This window comes from Heptranchias perlo, chromosome 22, assembly GCF_035084215.1.
Source record: "Heptranchias perlo isolate sHepPer1 chromosome 22, sHepPer1.hap1, whole genome shotgun sequence".
Taxonomy (NCBI): domain Eukaryota; kingdom Metazoa; phylum Chordata; class Chondrichthyes; order Hexanchiformes; family Hexanchidae; genus Heptranchias; species Heptranchias perlo.
In genome coordinates this window covers 34,692,931-34,709,089 of record NC_090346.1, presented here as the reverse complement: position 1 = coordinate 34,709,089, position 16,159 = coordinate 34,692,931, and the positions used below count along the sequence as shown (strand labels likewise).

General features: G+C 41.3%; 1 protein-coding gene across 3 annotated transcripts in view; it reads right to left on the bottom strand.

The window, feature by feature from the left end:
- Positions 1 to 9,729: 9,729 nt before the first annotated feature.
- Positions 9,730 to 16,159, bottom strand: part of LOC137340636 (myosin-11-like) — a 149,866-nt gene continuing 143,436 nt past the window's right edge. For 2 of the 3 annotated variants that reach the window (XM_068003223.1, XM_068003224.1), the window contains 2 exons: positions 15,511 to 15,683; positions 9,730 to 10,552 (listed from right to left, as the gene is read on the bottom strand). In XM_068003223.1, coding sequence (XP_067859324.1) covers positions 10,411 to 10,552; positions 15,511 to 15,683 — 315 coding nt within the window. In that variant the 3' untranslated portion in view covers positions 9,730 to 10,410. Of the gene's footprint in view, positions 10,553 to 12,750; positions 12,784 to 15,510; positions 15,684 to 16,159 lie in introns of all 3 variants that reach the window. The other variant, XM_068003225.1, reaches the window with a different exon arrangement.

Genomic DNA, 16,159 nt, shown 5'->3' with positions numbered 1-16,159 from the left:
AACCAAGAGTTGTTTCACCGTCTCTGGTTTCTGCATCATGAACGATGGAGTTGTCTTGATTGGGATGGTGGCTTAATACCATGCGCAGGTGACCACTATTCATGTGAGAAACTATTGGTGGAGCCTGATCCTGTTAGCAGCCTGTGCCAGCAGAAGTTAATAAACCAGCGTGGGATTTTTTTTTCTTCATTCTCGCTCAGCAAGAGCCCTGAGGCCAGTTCCAACATTCCTACAATTGCCCTGGCTGAGATTAATTCACATAACAGACCAGCGATTGCACTTAGGATTCATGGTTTGTATAGCTCACGACACATAGAAGTTCCAACATGGGACCAGGTCATTTGACCCAACCACTCTATCAGAGTTCACCCTCCGTGAGCAAATATTTCTAATCACATTTACCCACCCTGGTTTTTCCACCCCCCCCCCCCCCCCCACAACCAATCTCCTTTCCCTAATCTTGAATGTTGGCACAGTTTCTGCCTCTACCACTTACCCTGGAAGTGAGTTCCACAGCCTAGCAATTCTGAAGAGTTTCTTCTGCCATCTTGTATCTATGGCCCCCTCATTCTTGACGACTCAACTACTGGAAACAGTCTGCTTAGGTCTACCCAGTCCTAACCTTCCAATAAATTAAAAAAACTTTTACTGTCTTTGCATTTGTATTTCCTCATATATGGCAGTATGTTGGTGAGTCTGTCTTTAATCTTCTCTGAAGCCTCAATATCCTTCCAATGGTGTGGATCCCAATACTGCATAAAGTACTCTAATTGAGGTCTTAAGGTTTTATATAGGCTCATCATTAGCTCTGGGCTTTTATATTCATAATCTTGAGATAAAACCTAGAATTCTATCAACGTGAAGGGCTGCTCCTCTCGAGGCCGCTCCCACTCACCACGCTGCTGCTGCTCTTGGCTCTGCAGAAAATGCTGGTCCCAATTATCTTGACCCTAGTTTACCTGGTCACCTTCTCTGACTCTGACCCCACCCCCCCCCCCCCCCCCCCCAAACCCTGTTCTCCTCTCTGACTCCCATTCCCCAGTCTCCCTCCCCTCTTCTTCCCACCCCCCCACCCCCCCGGCCCCAAACCACACAAACTTCTGAGCCCCTCCTCCTGCCACTCCTGACTGATGATCAAAGAAGTTGAGCGGGTAGATAGAGAGAAACTATTTCCTCTCGTGGGGACGTCCACAGCAAGTGGGTGCAACTTTTAAAATTAGAGCTAGGCCATTCAGGGGTGATGTCAGAAAGCACTTCATTAAAAAGTAGTGGAAATCTAGAACTCCTTCCTTCCACCGTGCCCCCTCCCCCCAAAAATGCTGTTGAGGCTGGGGGTCTATTGAAAATTTCAAAACTGAGATTGATAGATTTTTGTTGGGCAAAGGGTACTAAGGGTTATGGTTACAGATCAACCTTGATCTAATTGAAAGGCAAAACAGGCTCCAGGAACTGAATGGCCTCCTCCGGTTCCTACCCGGCACACCAGCCAGTCGTGGCTCTCTGTGGGGGATTTAAAGAACAAAGATCTTCCAGCAGCAGCGCCCAGGAGATCAGTGCCCTTTTCCAAGAGACTCCTGGCACTCGAGGAGGTTTGGTCCCGCCCCCCCATCGGGGCTACTCAAGACCTGGAAATGTCAGTTGCAGTTTGCTCCAACAAGGGCAAACCTAGGAATCAGAGTCTGAAATGAGCACAGGAGTCTCGTTTCAAAATTGAAATGAGGCCTGTGCTTGTTTCAGGCGGTCACCAGGGCTGCCTTAAAAAAAAGGCCCTGACCAATTTAGCAGTGGCCTGAACTCCCACCCGGCCCCCCTGCTGTGCTAAATTGGTTATTGTTGCGCCTGTTTTGGGCCTATAAACCAGGCACAATGATCGTAAATATAGATCCTTATGTCTTGAAGGTAGCAGCTTGTGATCTTTTTAAACCTGTGAAAATTCACTTTGTTTTAAAAGGCAATACTTAAACATGAATCAAAAGCAAAATACTGCTGATGTGGGAAATCGGAAATAAAAACAGAAAATGCTGGAAATACTCTGTCAGGCACCATCTGTGGAGAAAGAGAGAGTTAATGTTTCAGGTCGACCTTTCGCCAGAACTGGAAATTGTTGACGATTAATCAGGTTTTAAGCAAGCACAGCGCCATGGAAAGAGGGGGGGGAGGGGAGGAAAGAACAAAAGGGAAGGTCTCTGATAGCGTGGAGCGTAGGGGTGATTAAGTGCCAAAATGGCTGATGGTGCAAGCAAGGCACCTCCTCCCTTCCTACCAGCCAGGGCCCCAACATTCCTTCCACGTCAAACAGTGATTTACTTTTACTTTCAATTTAGTATACTGTATTCGGGGCTCTCGATACGGTCTCCTCTACATTGAGACCAAACGCAGATTGGGTGATCACTTTGCTGAACACCTCCACTCATTCTGCAAGTGTGACCCTGACCTGCCGGTCGCTTGCCATTTTAATTCCCCTCCCACTCTGATCTCTCTGTCCTCTGCCTCTAACACTGTTCCATTGAAGCTGAACAGAAGCTCGAGGAACAGCACCTCATCTTTCGATTAGGCACTTTACAATGTTCTGGACTCAACAATAACTTCATATCATAATCACTGCTCCCATTTTTTTCAGACAGCAGGTGCTGGTAATGGTTCTGATGTTGCCATTTACAGTTTCTCTTTTGTTTCTTCACTTGTCCCATTATCACCCTCCTTGCCTTGCTCCATCATTTTTGTCACTTCTGCCCTCCATCCTATCAGAGACTTCCCTTCTCTCTTTCCCCCACACCACCATCTTTTCCCTGCCTCTGTATTTGCTTAAAAACTGTTAAATCTTTACTTCTTCCATTCTGACAAAAAGTCATCAACCTGAAACGTTAACTCTTTCTCCACAGATGCTGCCTGGCTTGCTGAGTATTTCCAGCATTTTCTGTTTTTAACACTTAACCATAATTCATTTACCCCATCCTTTCCATGATCAGAAATCCATCAGCAATGGGACACAATGGCACAGGTCCAAATTGGAGTAGGGCAAAGCCCTTGATAACCACGGAGGAGTTCACTCTGGACATCTTTAATTATAAGCACATTGCGGGAGCTGGGGAAGATGAAGCTAGAGATGACCTTTCCTTCCTTGCCAGCCAAGTTCCTGTTCTTGCTACAACTTGTACATTTCTCTCTCTTGCACAAACCACATATTGTATCTTGGAATGCAAACTCTGTTTGAAGGTGTGTAGTGGAGGCCATATTGTAACATTGGTTCCTTTATTTTCCATTGTGGGCCTGGATGAATAGTCTGCAAGCACTGACTTTGGCTCTCAGGAATAGGAGTAGGTCATTCAGCCCCTCGATCCTGTTCCGCCACTCAATGAGATCATGGCTGATCTGTATCCTGACTCTATGTACCCACCTTGGCTCCATATCCCTTAATACACTTGGCTAGCAAAAATCTATCTATCTCAGATTTAAAATTATTAATTGAGCTAGCATTTGCTGCTTTTTGTGGGAGAGAGTCCACACTTCTACCACTCTTTGTGTAAAGAAGGGTTTCCTAACTTCTCTCCTGCATGGCCTGGCTCTGATTTTAAGGTTATGTCCCCTTGTTCCAGACTCCCCCACCAGCGGAAAATGTTTCTCTTTATCTACCCTATCAATTCCTTTTAAAATCCTAAAAACCTCAATCAATTCACCCATTGACCTTCTACATTCCCAGGAATACAAGCCTAGTTTATGTAATGTTTCCTCATAATCTAACCCTTAGAGCCCTGGTAACATTCTGGTGAATCTGCGCTGCACTCCTTCCAAGGCTAATATATCCTTTCTAAGGTTTTTGTACCTGACCGCTACATTTTAGTGATCTGTGTACATTGACCCTTAAATACCTTTGAATCTCCACTGTTGCTAGCTTTTCACCATTTAAAAAAATACTCAGACCTATCCTTTTTTCGTCCAAAGTGTGATGACCTCACACTTACCTGTGTTGAGATCCATCTGCCGCAGTTTTGCCCACTCACTTAATCTATCAATGTCTCTTTGTAATTTTACGCTCCCGTCTATACTACTTGCTAAGCCACCAATCTGCATCATCGGCAAACTTGGATATGTGGCTCTCTATTAGAATCATAGAATGGTTACAGCATAGAAGGAGGCCATTTGGACCATCAAGCCCATGCCGGCTCTTTGTAAGAGCAATCCAGTTAGTCCCATGCCCCCACATGTTCCCCATAGCCCTGCAAATTTTTGCCCTTCAAGTATTCATTTCCTTTTTGAAAGCCATGATTGAATCTGCTTCCACTACCCTCTCAGGCAGCATATTTCAGATCATAACTACTTGCTACATAAAAACGTTATTCCCTCATTTCGCCTTTGGTTCTTTTGCCAATCGCCTTAAATCCTCTGGTTCTCGATCCTTCTGCCAATGGGAACAGTTTCTCTTTATTTACTTTATCTAAACCCTTCATGATTTTGAACACTTCTTTCACATCTCCTCTTAACCTTCTCTGCTCTAAGGAGAACAACCCCAGCTTGTTCAGTATATCCATATAACTCATCCCTGGAACCATTCTAGTAAATCTTTTCTACACCCTCGCTAAGATCTTCACATCCTTCCTAAAGCGTGGTCCATACTCCACTTGTGGCCAAACCAGTGTTTTATAAAGGTTCAACATAACTTTCTTGCTTTTGTACTCTATGCCTCTATTTATAAATCCCAGGACCCTGTATACTTTCTCAACCTGTTTTGCCACCATCAAAGATTGTGTTATCTAAGTCATTAATAAATGTAGTAAATAGTTGAGCACAGATCCTTGTGGGACACCACTAGTCACTTCCTTCCAATTCGAGTACATACCCATTATCCATACTCTCTGACTTCTACTGCCTAACCAATCTCCTAATCAGGTCAATAATTTGCCCTTAGTTCCATGAGCTTTAATTTTAGCGAACAGTCTCTCATGTGGAACCATATCGAATGCCTTTTGGAAGTCCATATAAAGTACATCCATAAACATTCCCCTGTCTACTACTTTAGTTACTGCCTCAAAAAATTCAATTAGGTTTGTTAGACATGACGTACCCTTTACAAATCCATGTTGGCTCTCTAATCAGCTCAAATTTCTCTAAGTGCTCAGTCACACCATCCTTAATAAATTCCAATTAACTTCCCCGCAACAGATGTTAGACTAATTGGTTTATAATTTCCTGGTTTCTCTCTCTCACCTTTCTTAAATAATGGCGTTATATTTGCAATTTTCCAATCTAAACGGACCATTCCTGAATTGAGAGCGCTTTGGAAGATTATGGCTAAAGCATCTGCAATTTCCTCAACTCCTTCCTTTGTTTCCACCCCTGGGTTTTAATCAGGCCCTGGGGATTTGTCAGTCTTTAATGCCATTATTTCTTATACTGTTTTCTTGCTTATGTTAACTTTAGTGAGTTCCAGTTCTTGATTCATTATTAATTTCCCTGGAACGTCGGGTATATTATCCTCTTCTCTACTGTGAAGACTGACACAAAGTAATTATTCAACAAGTCTGCCATTTCCTTATTTTCGCTTGCAATATTACCAGCATCTGTTTTTAAAGGGCCCACATAAACCTTGACTACCCTCTTCTAATATAATTGTAAAAACCTTTTGTGTTAATCTTGATATCCCTCGCAAGTTTCTTTTTGTTTTCCCTTGTTGCAGCTCTCACTATCTTTTTTTGTCTTCCTTTTGTTCTTTATATCTCTCCCAGTCCCCCGGATCTAACCTATTCTTTGCACTTTTGTATGCTCTTTCCTTTAGTTTTATGTTATCGCTCACCCCTTGTTGACCATGGCTGTTTTATTTGGTACATGGAGCTCTTGCCCCTTAGGGATATATGCTGGTCTTGTATTAAGCAACATTCTTTTTTGAACATCTCCCACTGTTCATCTGTAGTTTTACCCGATAACAGTTTTGACCAATTTGCTGTCGTCAGTCTCTGTCTCATCCCGTTAAAGTCAGCCATACCAAAATCTAGAATCGTACGTTTGAAAAGGAGAAACTAACATTGAATTCAATCATATTATGATCACTGTTCGATAAATGTTCCCTGACTGTTAGATTATTAACTAAGTCTGGCTCATTACTCATTATTAAATCTAGTATGGCCTGCCTTCTTGTTGGTTCTAGAACATATTGCTCCAGAAAACTATCTTGAATGCACTCAAGAAATTCACTACCTTTTTGACTTGAGCTATTTTGCTTTTCCCAATCTATATGAAAATTAAAGTCTCCCATTAAAACAACTCTGCTTTTGCTACAAGCCTCTCTAATCTCTGAATTAATACATTCTGCCACTTCATTGCTGCTATCAGGAGGCCTGTAGACAACTCCCATTACAGTTCCAAGTCCTCTCTTATTCCTCAATTTTAACCAAAGAGCATCTGCTGATTGCTTTCCCTTAACTATATCCTCCCTTACTAATGTAATAGTATCTTTAATCAATAAGGCTACCCCTCCTCCTCTTCCAGTTTCCCTATCCTTTCTAAAGACCTTTATAATCTGGAATATTTAACTCCCAATTATGACCAGCTTGCAGCCATATCTCAGTAATGGCCATCATTTCATACCCTCTCAGCTGCATTTGAGCCTCTAATTCACTCAATTTATTTCTTACACTCCGAGCATTAGTATTTAAAACTTTTATTTAGGCAAGAGACCCTAACCTTTCCTTCTGCCCCGATGCTCTTTCTCTCACTGTTTAACTTAACACATTTCTTATTTGTTACTCCTGCTGTAACTACTTCAGTTATTTTAGTATTCCCTTCGCCTGGAGTATCTGTCAATGTTTGTAATCTGAATTCTGCTTTTACTCCTTTTTAAAAAAATCTTTATAAACTAACATTTTTACTATTGTTTCTGACTGAGACCTCCCCCCGCCCCCAGTTTATTAGTTTAAAGTCCTTTTTACCACACTATTTATCCTTTATGCCAGGATCTTGGTCCCAGCCCAATGGTACAGCTCCCTCCTGTCTCAGTTCTGCTGCCAGTGTCCCATGAAATGGAGCCCCTCCTTCCCACATCACTCCTTTAGCCACATGTTCACCTTCCTGACCTATTTGTCATCATACCCTCTCACTACCCTGTGGTACTCTTACCATAGCTCCTAAGCAGAGGAAGTAGTTGGTGCATTTTAGAAGACAAAACAGTGGTGGAATATAAGCCCGCTGGCCAGATGTTTACATGGCTGTTGTCAGTGACCTCCTAAACCTTGGGAGATGCAGCAGTGTAATGAAATTTGGCAGCTGTATCACGTTGCTGTTGCTATTTTCTGGTAAATGAGATGAACTTTCTAACCAATCCATCAGTCATATGCAACAGTGTAATATATGTCTGGATAGTGCATTGCCTAATACAGCAGTGCTTGTCTGGAAGATGCCAGAGACAGAAAAGTTGAAGGCAGTGGTGATCTTTATTGCCAAGGTCAGTGCTGTCTCTACAGTGCTGGAGCCCATGCAGCAGATGCCACAGCTCTGCAACCGGCTCTCTGTTATCCTGGAGCTTGCAGATAAGTTGTTCTAGGTCATTGCCAGAACTAACAGCTATGATTGTTGGCAATATAAGGGGTGCAGACAGTCTGGTTATGGTCTCCCTTGCATGCCTTTCAGCTTTTACCACTTCAACAATTAAATCCTTCACTTAGGTGAGGAGTGTATAGTATGATCCCATCTTAAATGGATGGGAAAGCACACTAGGCTTTATTCACATATTTTAAAATACATTTTAATATTTAAATAGAATCCGTTGCATTTTTTCTGCAAAAACACTTTAGGCTGGCTTATTTGGAAGATCGTTCACTGCATCATTGGAGCAAGGATCCAACAAAAGCGATTCTGCCTGATATCCCTGGAACTAGGTTGGATGTTTTGTGATTCTTCTTTTCCCAGAGATTAGTAAACCTGTGGAAAAGGTTGCTGACTCTTACGGTGAATGCTGATTCGCTCTGCACCTTCAAGAGCGAGCTGGACTGGTTTCTAGCTGGGGAGATTACCTCGTACAAGAGGTAGGTACCCTGTAATATAAATCATAGAAACATAGAAAATAGGAGCAGGAGTAGGCCATTCGGCCCTTCGAGCCTGCTCCGCCATTCAATATGATCATGGCTGATTCTCTATCTCAATACCATATTCCCGCTCTCACCCCATACCCCTTGATGCCTTTTGTGTCTAGAAATCTATCTATTTCCTTAAATATATTCAGTGACTTGGCCTCCACAGCCTCATGTCGTAGAGAATTCCACAGGTTCACCACCCTCTGACTGAAGAAATTTCTCCTCATCTCAGTCCTAAATCAGGGTCAATGTGGTCTCATGGACATGGTCACCTAAAGGGTTCGGAGAGGAATTTTACAGATTTTTTCCCCTAATTGGCCTGAGTTTTTATCTTTTTTCACCTCTCTTAGGAGATGACATGGCTCTGGGTGGGTAGGGAGTATCTGTATTGTGGTGCATAAGGCATCATGACTGGTCCATCTAGTCTGTCCCATGCAGTCATTCTTTTTCTGTCTGACAATTTTGTATTTCCATGGAGTTGGTTGCAGGGCTGTGCCAGCTACTGCAGGGACACATACATTCGGCTCACACAATAGGGAGGGCACTGCCAGTCCCAGTAATGTTCACCCACCATCCTCAATTTTTCTTCCTCCAGCCTCTTCCAAACTAACATTGCAGTATCAGCCACTTTAGTATTTATAAACTGACCGGACATACATGCTCATTAAATGTGATGAATGTTGGTGTTTAGTAGCAGGAAAGTGGAATATGTTTTGCTTCTAAGTCAGTAAAGATGAAAGATAAAGCTCCCTCTGCACTAATGTGCAATCTGCAAATCTGGGGTTCCAGATTCACTATTCCTGAAATCCTAGGATTTCCACTGGAAAATTTTCGCGAAGTGATCACTTTTATAAAGGCAGCAGATGTTTTGTTGGTGACATCTTTGTATAATTTGTTCCGATATAATATTTGTTTAGTGCTATGTTTGGGAGACTTGCATTTCATTTTCCTTTCTTGCCCCTGTTCCTGATGTCTGTGAGGACATACTACTTTCTTTAGACATATTACAAAATAATCAAGCAAGATGTTTAAACACACACTATTTCAATAGCCTGAAGCATTTTCCTCCTCCTATTTTTGCCAACAGTGTACTTAAGGTGGCAGCAGAAACCTAATATTACAAATGTAAATAAATACATCAATTATGTCCAAGGCATGTTTCAAAGTAGCCATTATATTAGTTCCATGTTCTATGCTATGCCTGTGAACAGCTGTCTCTAACCTTATTTTGTAACGTGAGGTTGAATCCAGAAACCCCAGTTTCTGAACCTCACAAAACATTCCCTGGCACACCACTACAACACTTTCATTCACTACATCACTTGTTTTGTGACCTGGGTGAGACTAAAGTGTCAGTTTAGTACCAAATTCCTGGGCAGCTATGTTCTGAGTGTGATTGGCTGGATTCCATTCACCTATGACTGATAGTTGGCAGAGAGGAAATACACTTTGATTAAGTTGGACTGGACTGAATCTAGCCCAGGCTGTCAGGAAGGAAATGTTTTCTCTCTTCTGTTGAAAGAGCTGTTTGAGTTGAGATACCAAATTCCCTTAAACTTCTATTTTGACTGGCAAATTTGTAATTGTTATTCTGTGCGTGTGGTAGCCACATAGAGAAAACCTGAAGAAACAAATGTACATTTTAAAAAAATGATAAATGCTTGACTTGTGATACAAAGTCCTTTATTTGTGAGAGTGGTTCAAAAACAGCTTCAGAAATACTTTGTGGACAAAGTTTTAGCATGTTACGAATATATTACTGCAAAAAATAGTTTATTTTTAAATCCAAGAGTTCAAGTGTCTAAACAAAGCACTTCTATAGAATTCTGTGACCAGTGTTGCTATGGTCTGGTAGGCATGTATTAAAAATAGTACAGTAACGTGCTTGGCTCTTCCTATAAAGACACAAAAGGCGCCACCAATTTCTGATCGAATGGTGCTAATGAATAAGACCAAATAATTTCAGTAAGGGAAATGTGCATTCTTATATTTTTAATGCTATTTCATTTATGGTATAGCAACAAAATATCAACTATTTTAAAATCCTAACCCATCAGGCAATGCACTTTTAGGGGTACACATTCTAACTTGCAGTTTTTACAATGTATTTTAAATGCTAGAATATTATTTGAAACTTTGATACATGTAAAATGTTTAGCAAAGTAAAATAGTTTTGGCTACATGCATGTGAAAGGTTTTGTTTTTTATCGTGAAGGGGTAGTTTTATAAATGAAAAAAAACTGTGCCCTGTTAATACCATGAGTATGTGACCTTTTTAAAGCTTTTCTAACCATTTGTTTATATTTTTCCCCCTCTATATACCATAGTACTGTACGCTACACTGTCATTATTCATTAGATTTTGTGCCATTGAAGTCTGCATCTCGCCCTCCAACATCTTCATCAGAGTTTTCTAGTGAAGCATTATCGATCATCCCACGTCTGCCACCTGATCTCCGTGTGACACTTAGCACTGGCTCATTTCCACGCCTACATCAGGAAATGCAGCATGTTAGCAAACAGCAAAAGTCAAATCCAATATTTACATGACCCCTCCAAACAACTCTCCCAAGTAGCATTTAGATAAAGAAATGCCAAATACTTATTTATCCAAAACTGGTCTAGATAGACACAAGCCTCCCACTGTTTGAAACCATCAACCACCCAAAAAAGATAGCTGCTGTTCAATGGAATCAAATTCTGTCAACAATGATTTACTTCAGAGTACCTACTCTTTCCCCTTCAACAGCTGAAAGGCGATTGTGGACATACTTAAAACTTAGGTATGGATTGGTGATTGTATCTGTATTTGAACTCCCACTTTTTAAATTTTGCAGCAATTTTTTTAACTTGCAATGAAGGATTGCAATTCTAAAAGTGAGGCCTTGACAACAAATTTGTGAATCCTTGTGTTCTCTCGATGAAACTTGCTGTTGCTTTTTGCTGAAAGTGGAACTTGGAGGCCCGAGTGAGATGAAGATTTATTTTAATTTCAAATCTCTAGCTTTTGTCGTCAGTGAGGTTGAATCATGACCATTCTTACTGTCAGCCAAACAAGGTAAGATTGCAGTGGCTACTTTACACCTGCTTTGTGGCAAACTACTGTAGTAGCTTTGTAACATGCAAATTGATGTGTTTTGAGACTACACATGCAAGGGGATATCATGGACTAGGTAGAGTGTATATTTAAAAAAGATATTATTTATGTTCAAGCAATTTAATTCTATATATAGGTGCAGTTAGACAAACAGCATCAGTGAGTTTGCCTAGTTTTTGTGTGAAGATAAACTGGGCAATAATCGTTTGTGTATATACTTTCTGGCTCCAGTGTTTTGATGCGAACCGTAGAAAGCTTAAATTGGGCATAAAATATAAACTCAAAATTCTATATTATTTCAGTTTAAACAAACCTCATAATTTTGTTTTCTCGACTGTCTACCTTTAAATAACAACATCTTTCAGTGAATAAGCTTTAGCCATGCTTCCTAATCGGCATCTGTTTCTTTAACCCTTTGAGGACTACGGGATTACAATAATTTCTAAGATATCCACCTACGTTAAATTTTGAGGCAAGCTCTCATTCTGTGACAACTTATAATTAAATAATTCAGAATGAAAAATATAATTAAAAAAAATATTATGATCGAAATCTGCTACACAGTATTTATATAATCCTCAAAGGGCTTGGGGAGAAAACAGCTACATAATATGGAATTAATAAAGCAAATAGGGTCAAACCCTTAACTGCCGTTAAGTTGTGCTTTAAAAAATGCCTACGTGAATGTATGCTGAGGTAAAATGTGTCATACATGATACTTGAATGGATTATATTTCCAACAATAATTTGTGGCTTGGTGTGCTATAGAGTGGTGGGAGCTGGTTTAGCGTGGTCACCCACAAGGCCACTTTTCTATGTCCTACATTTCAAGGAGGAAAAATGTAGGAGGAAAAATGGTAGCAATCACCACAGCCTGCAGTCTGCGCTTCTCAACAATCTCACCCCAAGAGTGACTTAGCAGAAGCCTGAGAGCAGAGCCACAAACAAATGTAGTGAGATCTGAAATGGAGGTTGAAAAAAAAAATCAAAATCAAGGCTAAAATACGTTTTTCACAAACCTGTTGGAGGATTCGGCAGTGTAAGGGTTGGCAGTCTTTTCATATGAAGCACAAATGGTTAGTGGCAGCCTTGAGGATGTATGGAGATTGCACATTCCACTGCATGTGCACAGCAGTATTAAAAGTGTTAAGCTTTTTTCTGTAACAATCTATTAGAACTTTTATTCTGTTTACTTATACCATATGTGATGTCATTTCCGTGAAATATATTTCATGGAGATGTCATAATTGAGAAAATATAGTTATCAGTGAACATCACCAGGAACAATTTGCAATTCAGCACAGTGTGTACATGAAGTATTACAATCTGATTCCTATTTTATCTAACATGTGGTATAAACAGAATGCATGATGAAGAGCCTTGGGATAAGATTTATATTTTGCTAGGAGCTCACAGTAAGAAGTCACACATAAATCACATCCTGCGGCTCTTCTTTCTTTAGGTCACTTTTTTTTCCTGATATCTATTCAGCTTTAAGAGTTTTCAGAAACCTTATGTCAGTACTTAAGGAGAAAAAGAGATGGAAATTTGAGCGATATGAAAAGTTGCATAGCTGAGGTTTGGGAGGTACCTGGACGTTCATTGAGCAGGTTCCTGTGCACCTCTGTAATAAAGACAAGATTTCCCTCACGGTTACATATCATTCCTATTATAAATTATTCTTAAAACAAATTATAATCAGATCTCATACACATTGTACAGAAGCCTACAGACAGAACACTTTCTAAACTTTACTCAGTGGAATCTTGGGAGATGCCAATCAATCTAAAAACATTGAGAAATCCATTGTGTCAGAGATGAGTTATTTTGCCGTGGTTATTATACACTGATATTTACTGAACTCAGTTTGCACTGTTGTTCTCCAAAGTGTTAATACAGATCATTTAGAGTAAATTTGTAAGACTGGACTTCCAGGTTTCGGATGCGCGTGTGCATCCAAACGTGCCTGGCTTAAACCTGGAAGTCGGCGCGTTGGAGCCAGGTTGCAGTTCCACTTCCAAAATCTGTTATTTTTACCTCCCAGCTGCCCCCATCCCATCCGTTCTTTGGGGTTATGTCCCCTGAAGTGGCCTAGCAAGCCATTCAGTTGTATTAATTACTAATTAGTTATTAATTGGTTGCAGGCCCACCACCACCACCTACTCTGGTCAACTAGGGATGGGCAATTAATAAGGCCTCACCAGCATCACCCACATCCCAAGAACAAAAAATACTTTGTTCTGTCAAACTGCCTAGCCTAATCCTAGCATTCACTCACATGCTTTCCAGCAAAGGTCATGGGATGGCAATAAGGACTGGGACACCTGCTTCTCTTTTCAGCACCTGATCCCACCTAAGGAGAGACTTTTTTTCAGGTATTTTCTCATTTCCCCTTGGTCAAATCCCTATTGTTCATCCCGTCAGGTCCTAAAAGCAGGCAGTTACCTCCAGACATCCACCCATGGTTCTGAAGTAGGCTGATAAAAGGTTCACAAAAGTAGATTGGATGTGACGCCTTCTATTTCTCATTCCTTGGGTAACTATTTAAAGTAATACTTTATCAAAAAATTCTTGAAACACCGCTGCTTAAAAATTATTCCAGTATTCCTTATTTACCTGCAAATAAAGTACCTCAAAAAAAAATCTAAATGGAATCGATTAACTTTTTGTTGTTGCATGATCATTATTTATCTAATTTATCTTTTTTTAAAAGAAGCAGGCATTTTAACTGTGGAGCAAGCAGACATAGGGTTGCCAACTCTGGCTGCATATATTCCTGGCGGTTTGATCACGTGACCGTTATAGCAGCTGGACCCTGATTGTCCAGCAAGGCCATGTGTAGAGGGCACGGGCTGCTACTCCACCTCATTTATGGTGGTGGAGTGGATCTAAGGAATTTTGGTCATAATAAGTCTTACCTTGTAATTTTTACTGGTTCAGGATGCGTAAGACTGCTAAGCAGAATTCCTCTGTCTGCTTGTTTTGAGCCCAGGTGACCCTTGAGTACCAACATGCAGTCTATACCGTCTCACTGGATGTCTTCTGTGCTGGGTGAGCACCATGCAGAATACTTTAATGTTCCCTGATTTCCCCATTTGGATTTGATCTTGTTATTTTCTAAACAGAAAATGCTGGAAATACTCAGCAGGCCAGGCAGCGTCCATGGAGAGAGAAACGGAGTTAATGTTTCAAGTCGATGAAATTTTTTCAGAACTGGAAGAAGTTAGAGATTTAAACCGTTATCGATCTGAAATGTTAACTCTGTTTCTCTCGGCACAGATGCTGCCTCACTTGCTGAGTATTTCCAGCGTTTTCTGTTTTATTTCAGATTTCCAGCATCCGCCGTATTTTGCTCTTCTGTTAGTTTGTTTTGTTTAAAAATCTCTTGGCGTGGGCCACCCCTCCCTGAAATTCTAGTGATGTCCCCCCTACGCTGCTGCCGATGGCTCCTCTTCTCTCCTCCACCTTCAGTCATTGGAGACCGGGTCTCATATAAAGAACACGTCGTCCGCTTCCCCTCACCCTACTTTTAACCGATTTAAATGTCGATCTCAATCCCGATCCCAAATCTTGCAGGCTGGTTAGTCAGAGTTGAAGTTCTCAGAATTGAAAGCAGGGAATTCCCTCATGGCTGGTCCCACTCCACACCTTAACTTTGCCGCAAGTAGTACGAGGCGGGCAGAGGCAGCTGAGGCACCCAGTTCCCCATACGCAAAATACTTTTCTCCCGGGTTGCTCGCAGCAGTGCCCGGGAGAGCAAACCTCAATTCCGGGAGATTCCCGGACAAGCTGGGAGGGTTGGCAACCCGAAGCAGACATGAGGCGGTAAAGTAAAATCCAAATGTTTTGGATAAACCAAATCCACAATGGAGGACAATGAAAAATCCTATTAGGGAAATGAATTATCGGGTCTTATCTCTGTAAAATTAGGAATTTTACTGTCCTCCATTGTACATCTCTCAATGGCAAAGGCATATTATCATTTTGACCTGTTTAATTTATATTGATCAAATATTTCTTACCTTCCTTTGCCAAAGTTATGTTTCCTTGTAACTCATTCCACAAGCATCTAAATTTTCATCTTGCTACCTTAACAGAGGAAAAGCGAATCCTACCACAGGCCGGGAATTTCCTGGGAGCTACTCCGCCACCATAACTTCATTGGGAGTACGGCAGTTCGTGTGCGGAAAACACCGTTTCTCCTGCACTCCCGGAGAAGTTACGGTGGTGGAGCAGGAGCAGCTCCGAGGAAATTCCCAGCAAATTGTCGGTAAGTATAGATCCTGACAGCCTGATTCCATCTGTTCAAGGAACTCCTACTCCAGGGGACAGGATGGACTGTTGAATTTACCTTAGTTTGTTCTTCAGTGTGTTACATTCACGGACCATAGTTTCATTCAGCTCTGTGGCTTCTTCCAGCTCTCGCTGAAGCTTGCGCCGAGACGCGTTGATCCGCTGAGATTCTTCCTCGGCCTCTTCCAGTTGCCGCTTGAGCTGTTTCACGCGGGAATTGGCTTTCTCTGCCTGCGGTGTCAAATCATTTTGATGAGATATTTTAAATGGAGGTCTTTAAAAGCAGGCCTTTCTCAAACTGTGACATACTTGGAGAATTTGAAAATGGCAATTTAATATGGAAAAATACACAATTTACAACAGTTAAAGGGATATCTCCTTTGTAGGACTGTACCTAAGGCTATTTTTTTTCAAAAATCGACATTTGCACAACATATTTACCTTGGGCTAAACTTTGTGACTAGCGATCCTGGAATGTATATCAGTACTTCAGATTGATTTTTTAAAAATAAAATGGCTTGGGGCAGAACCCAGTGCTGGAGAGTCTGTTACAGGAGGTCCTGCAACAGAATGGTCCCATTTGGAGGAGACAGCCATCAAGCAATAAAGAATACCACCAGAGCTATAAATGGAGGCGACAATTAAGTATCCTAACTCTCATCAAGTCCCTTTCGCCCGTCACCCCTGGCTCCCGGTCCGGCAATGCC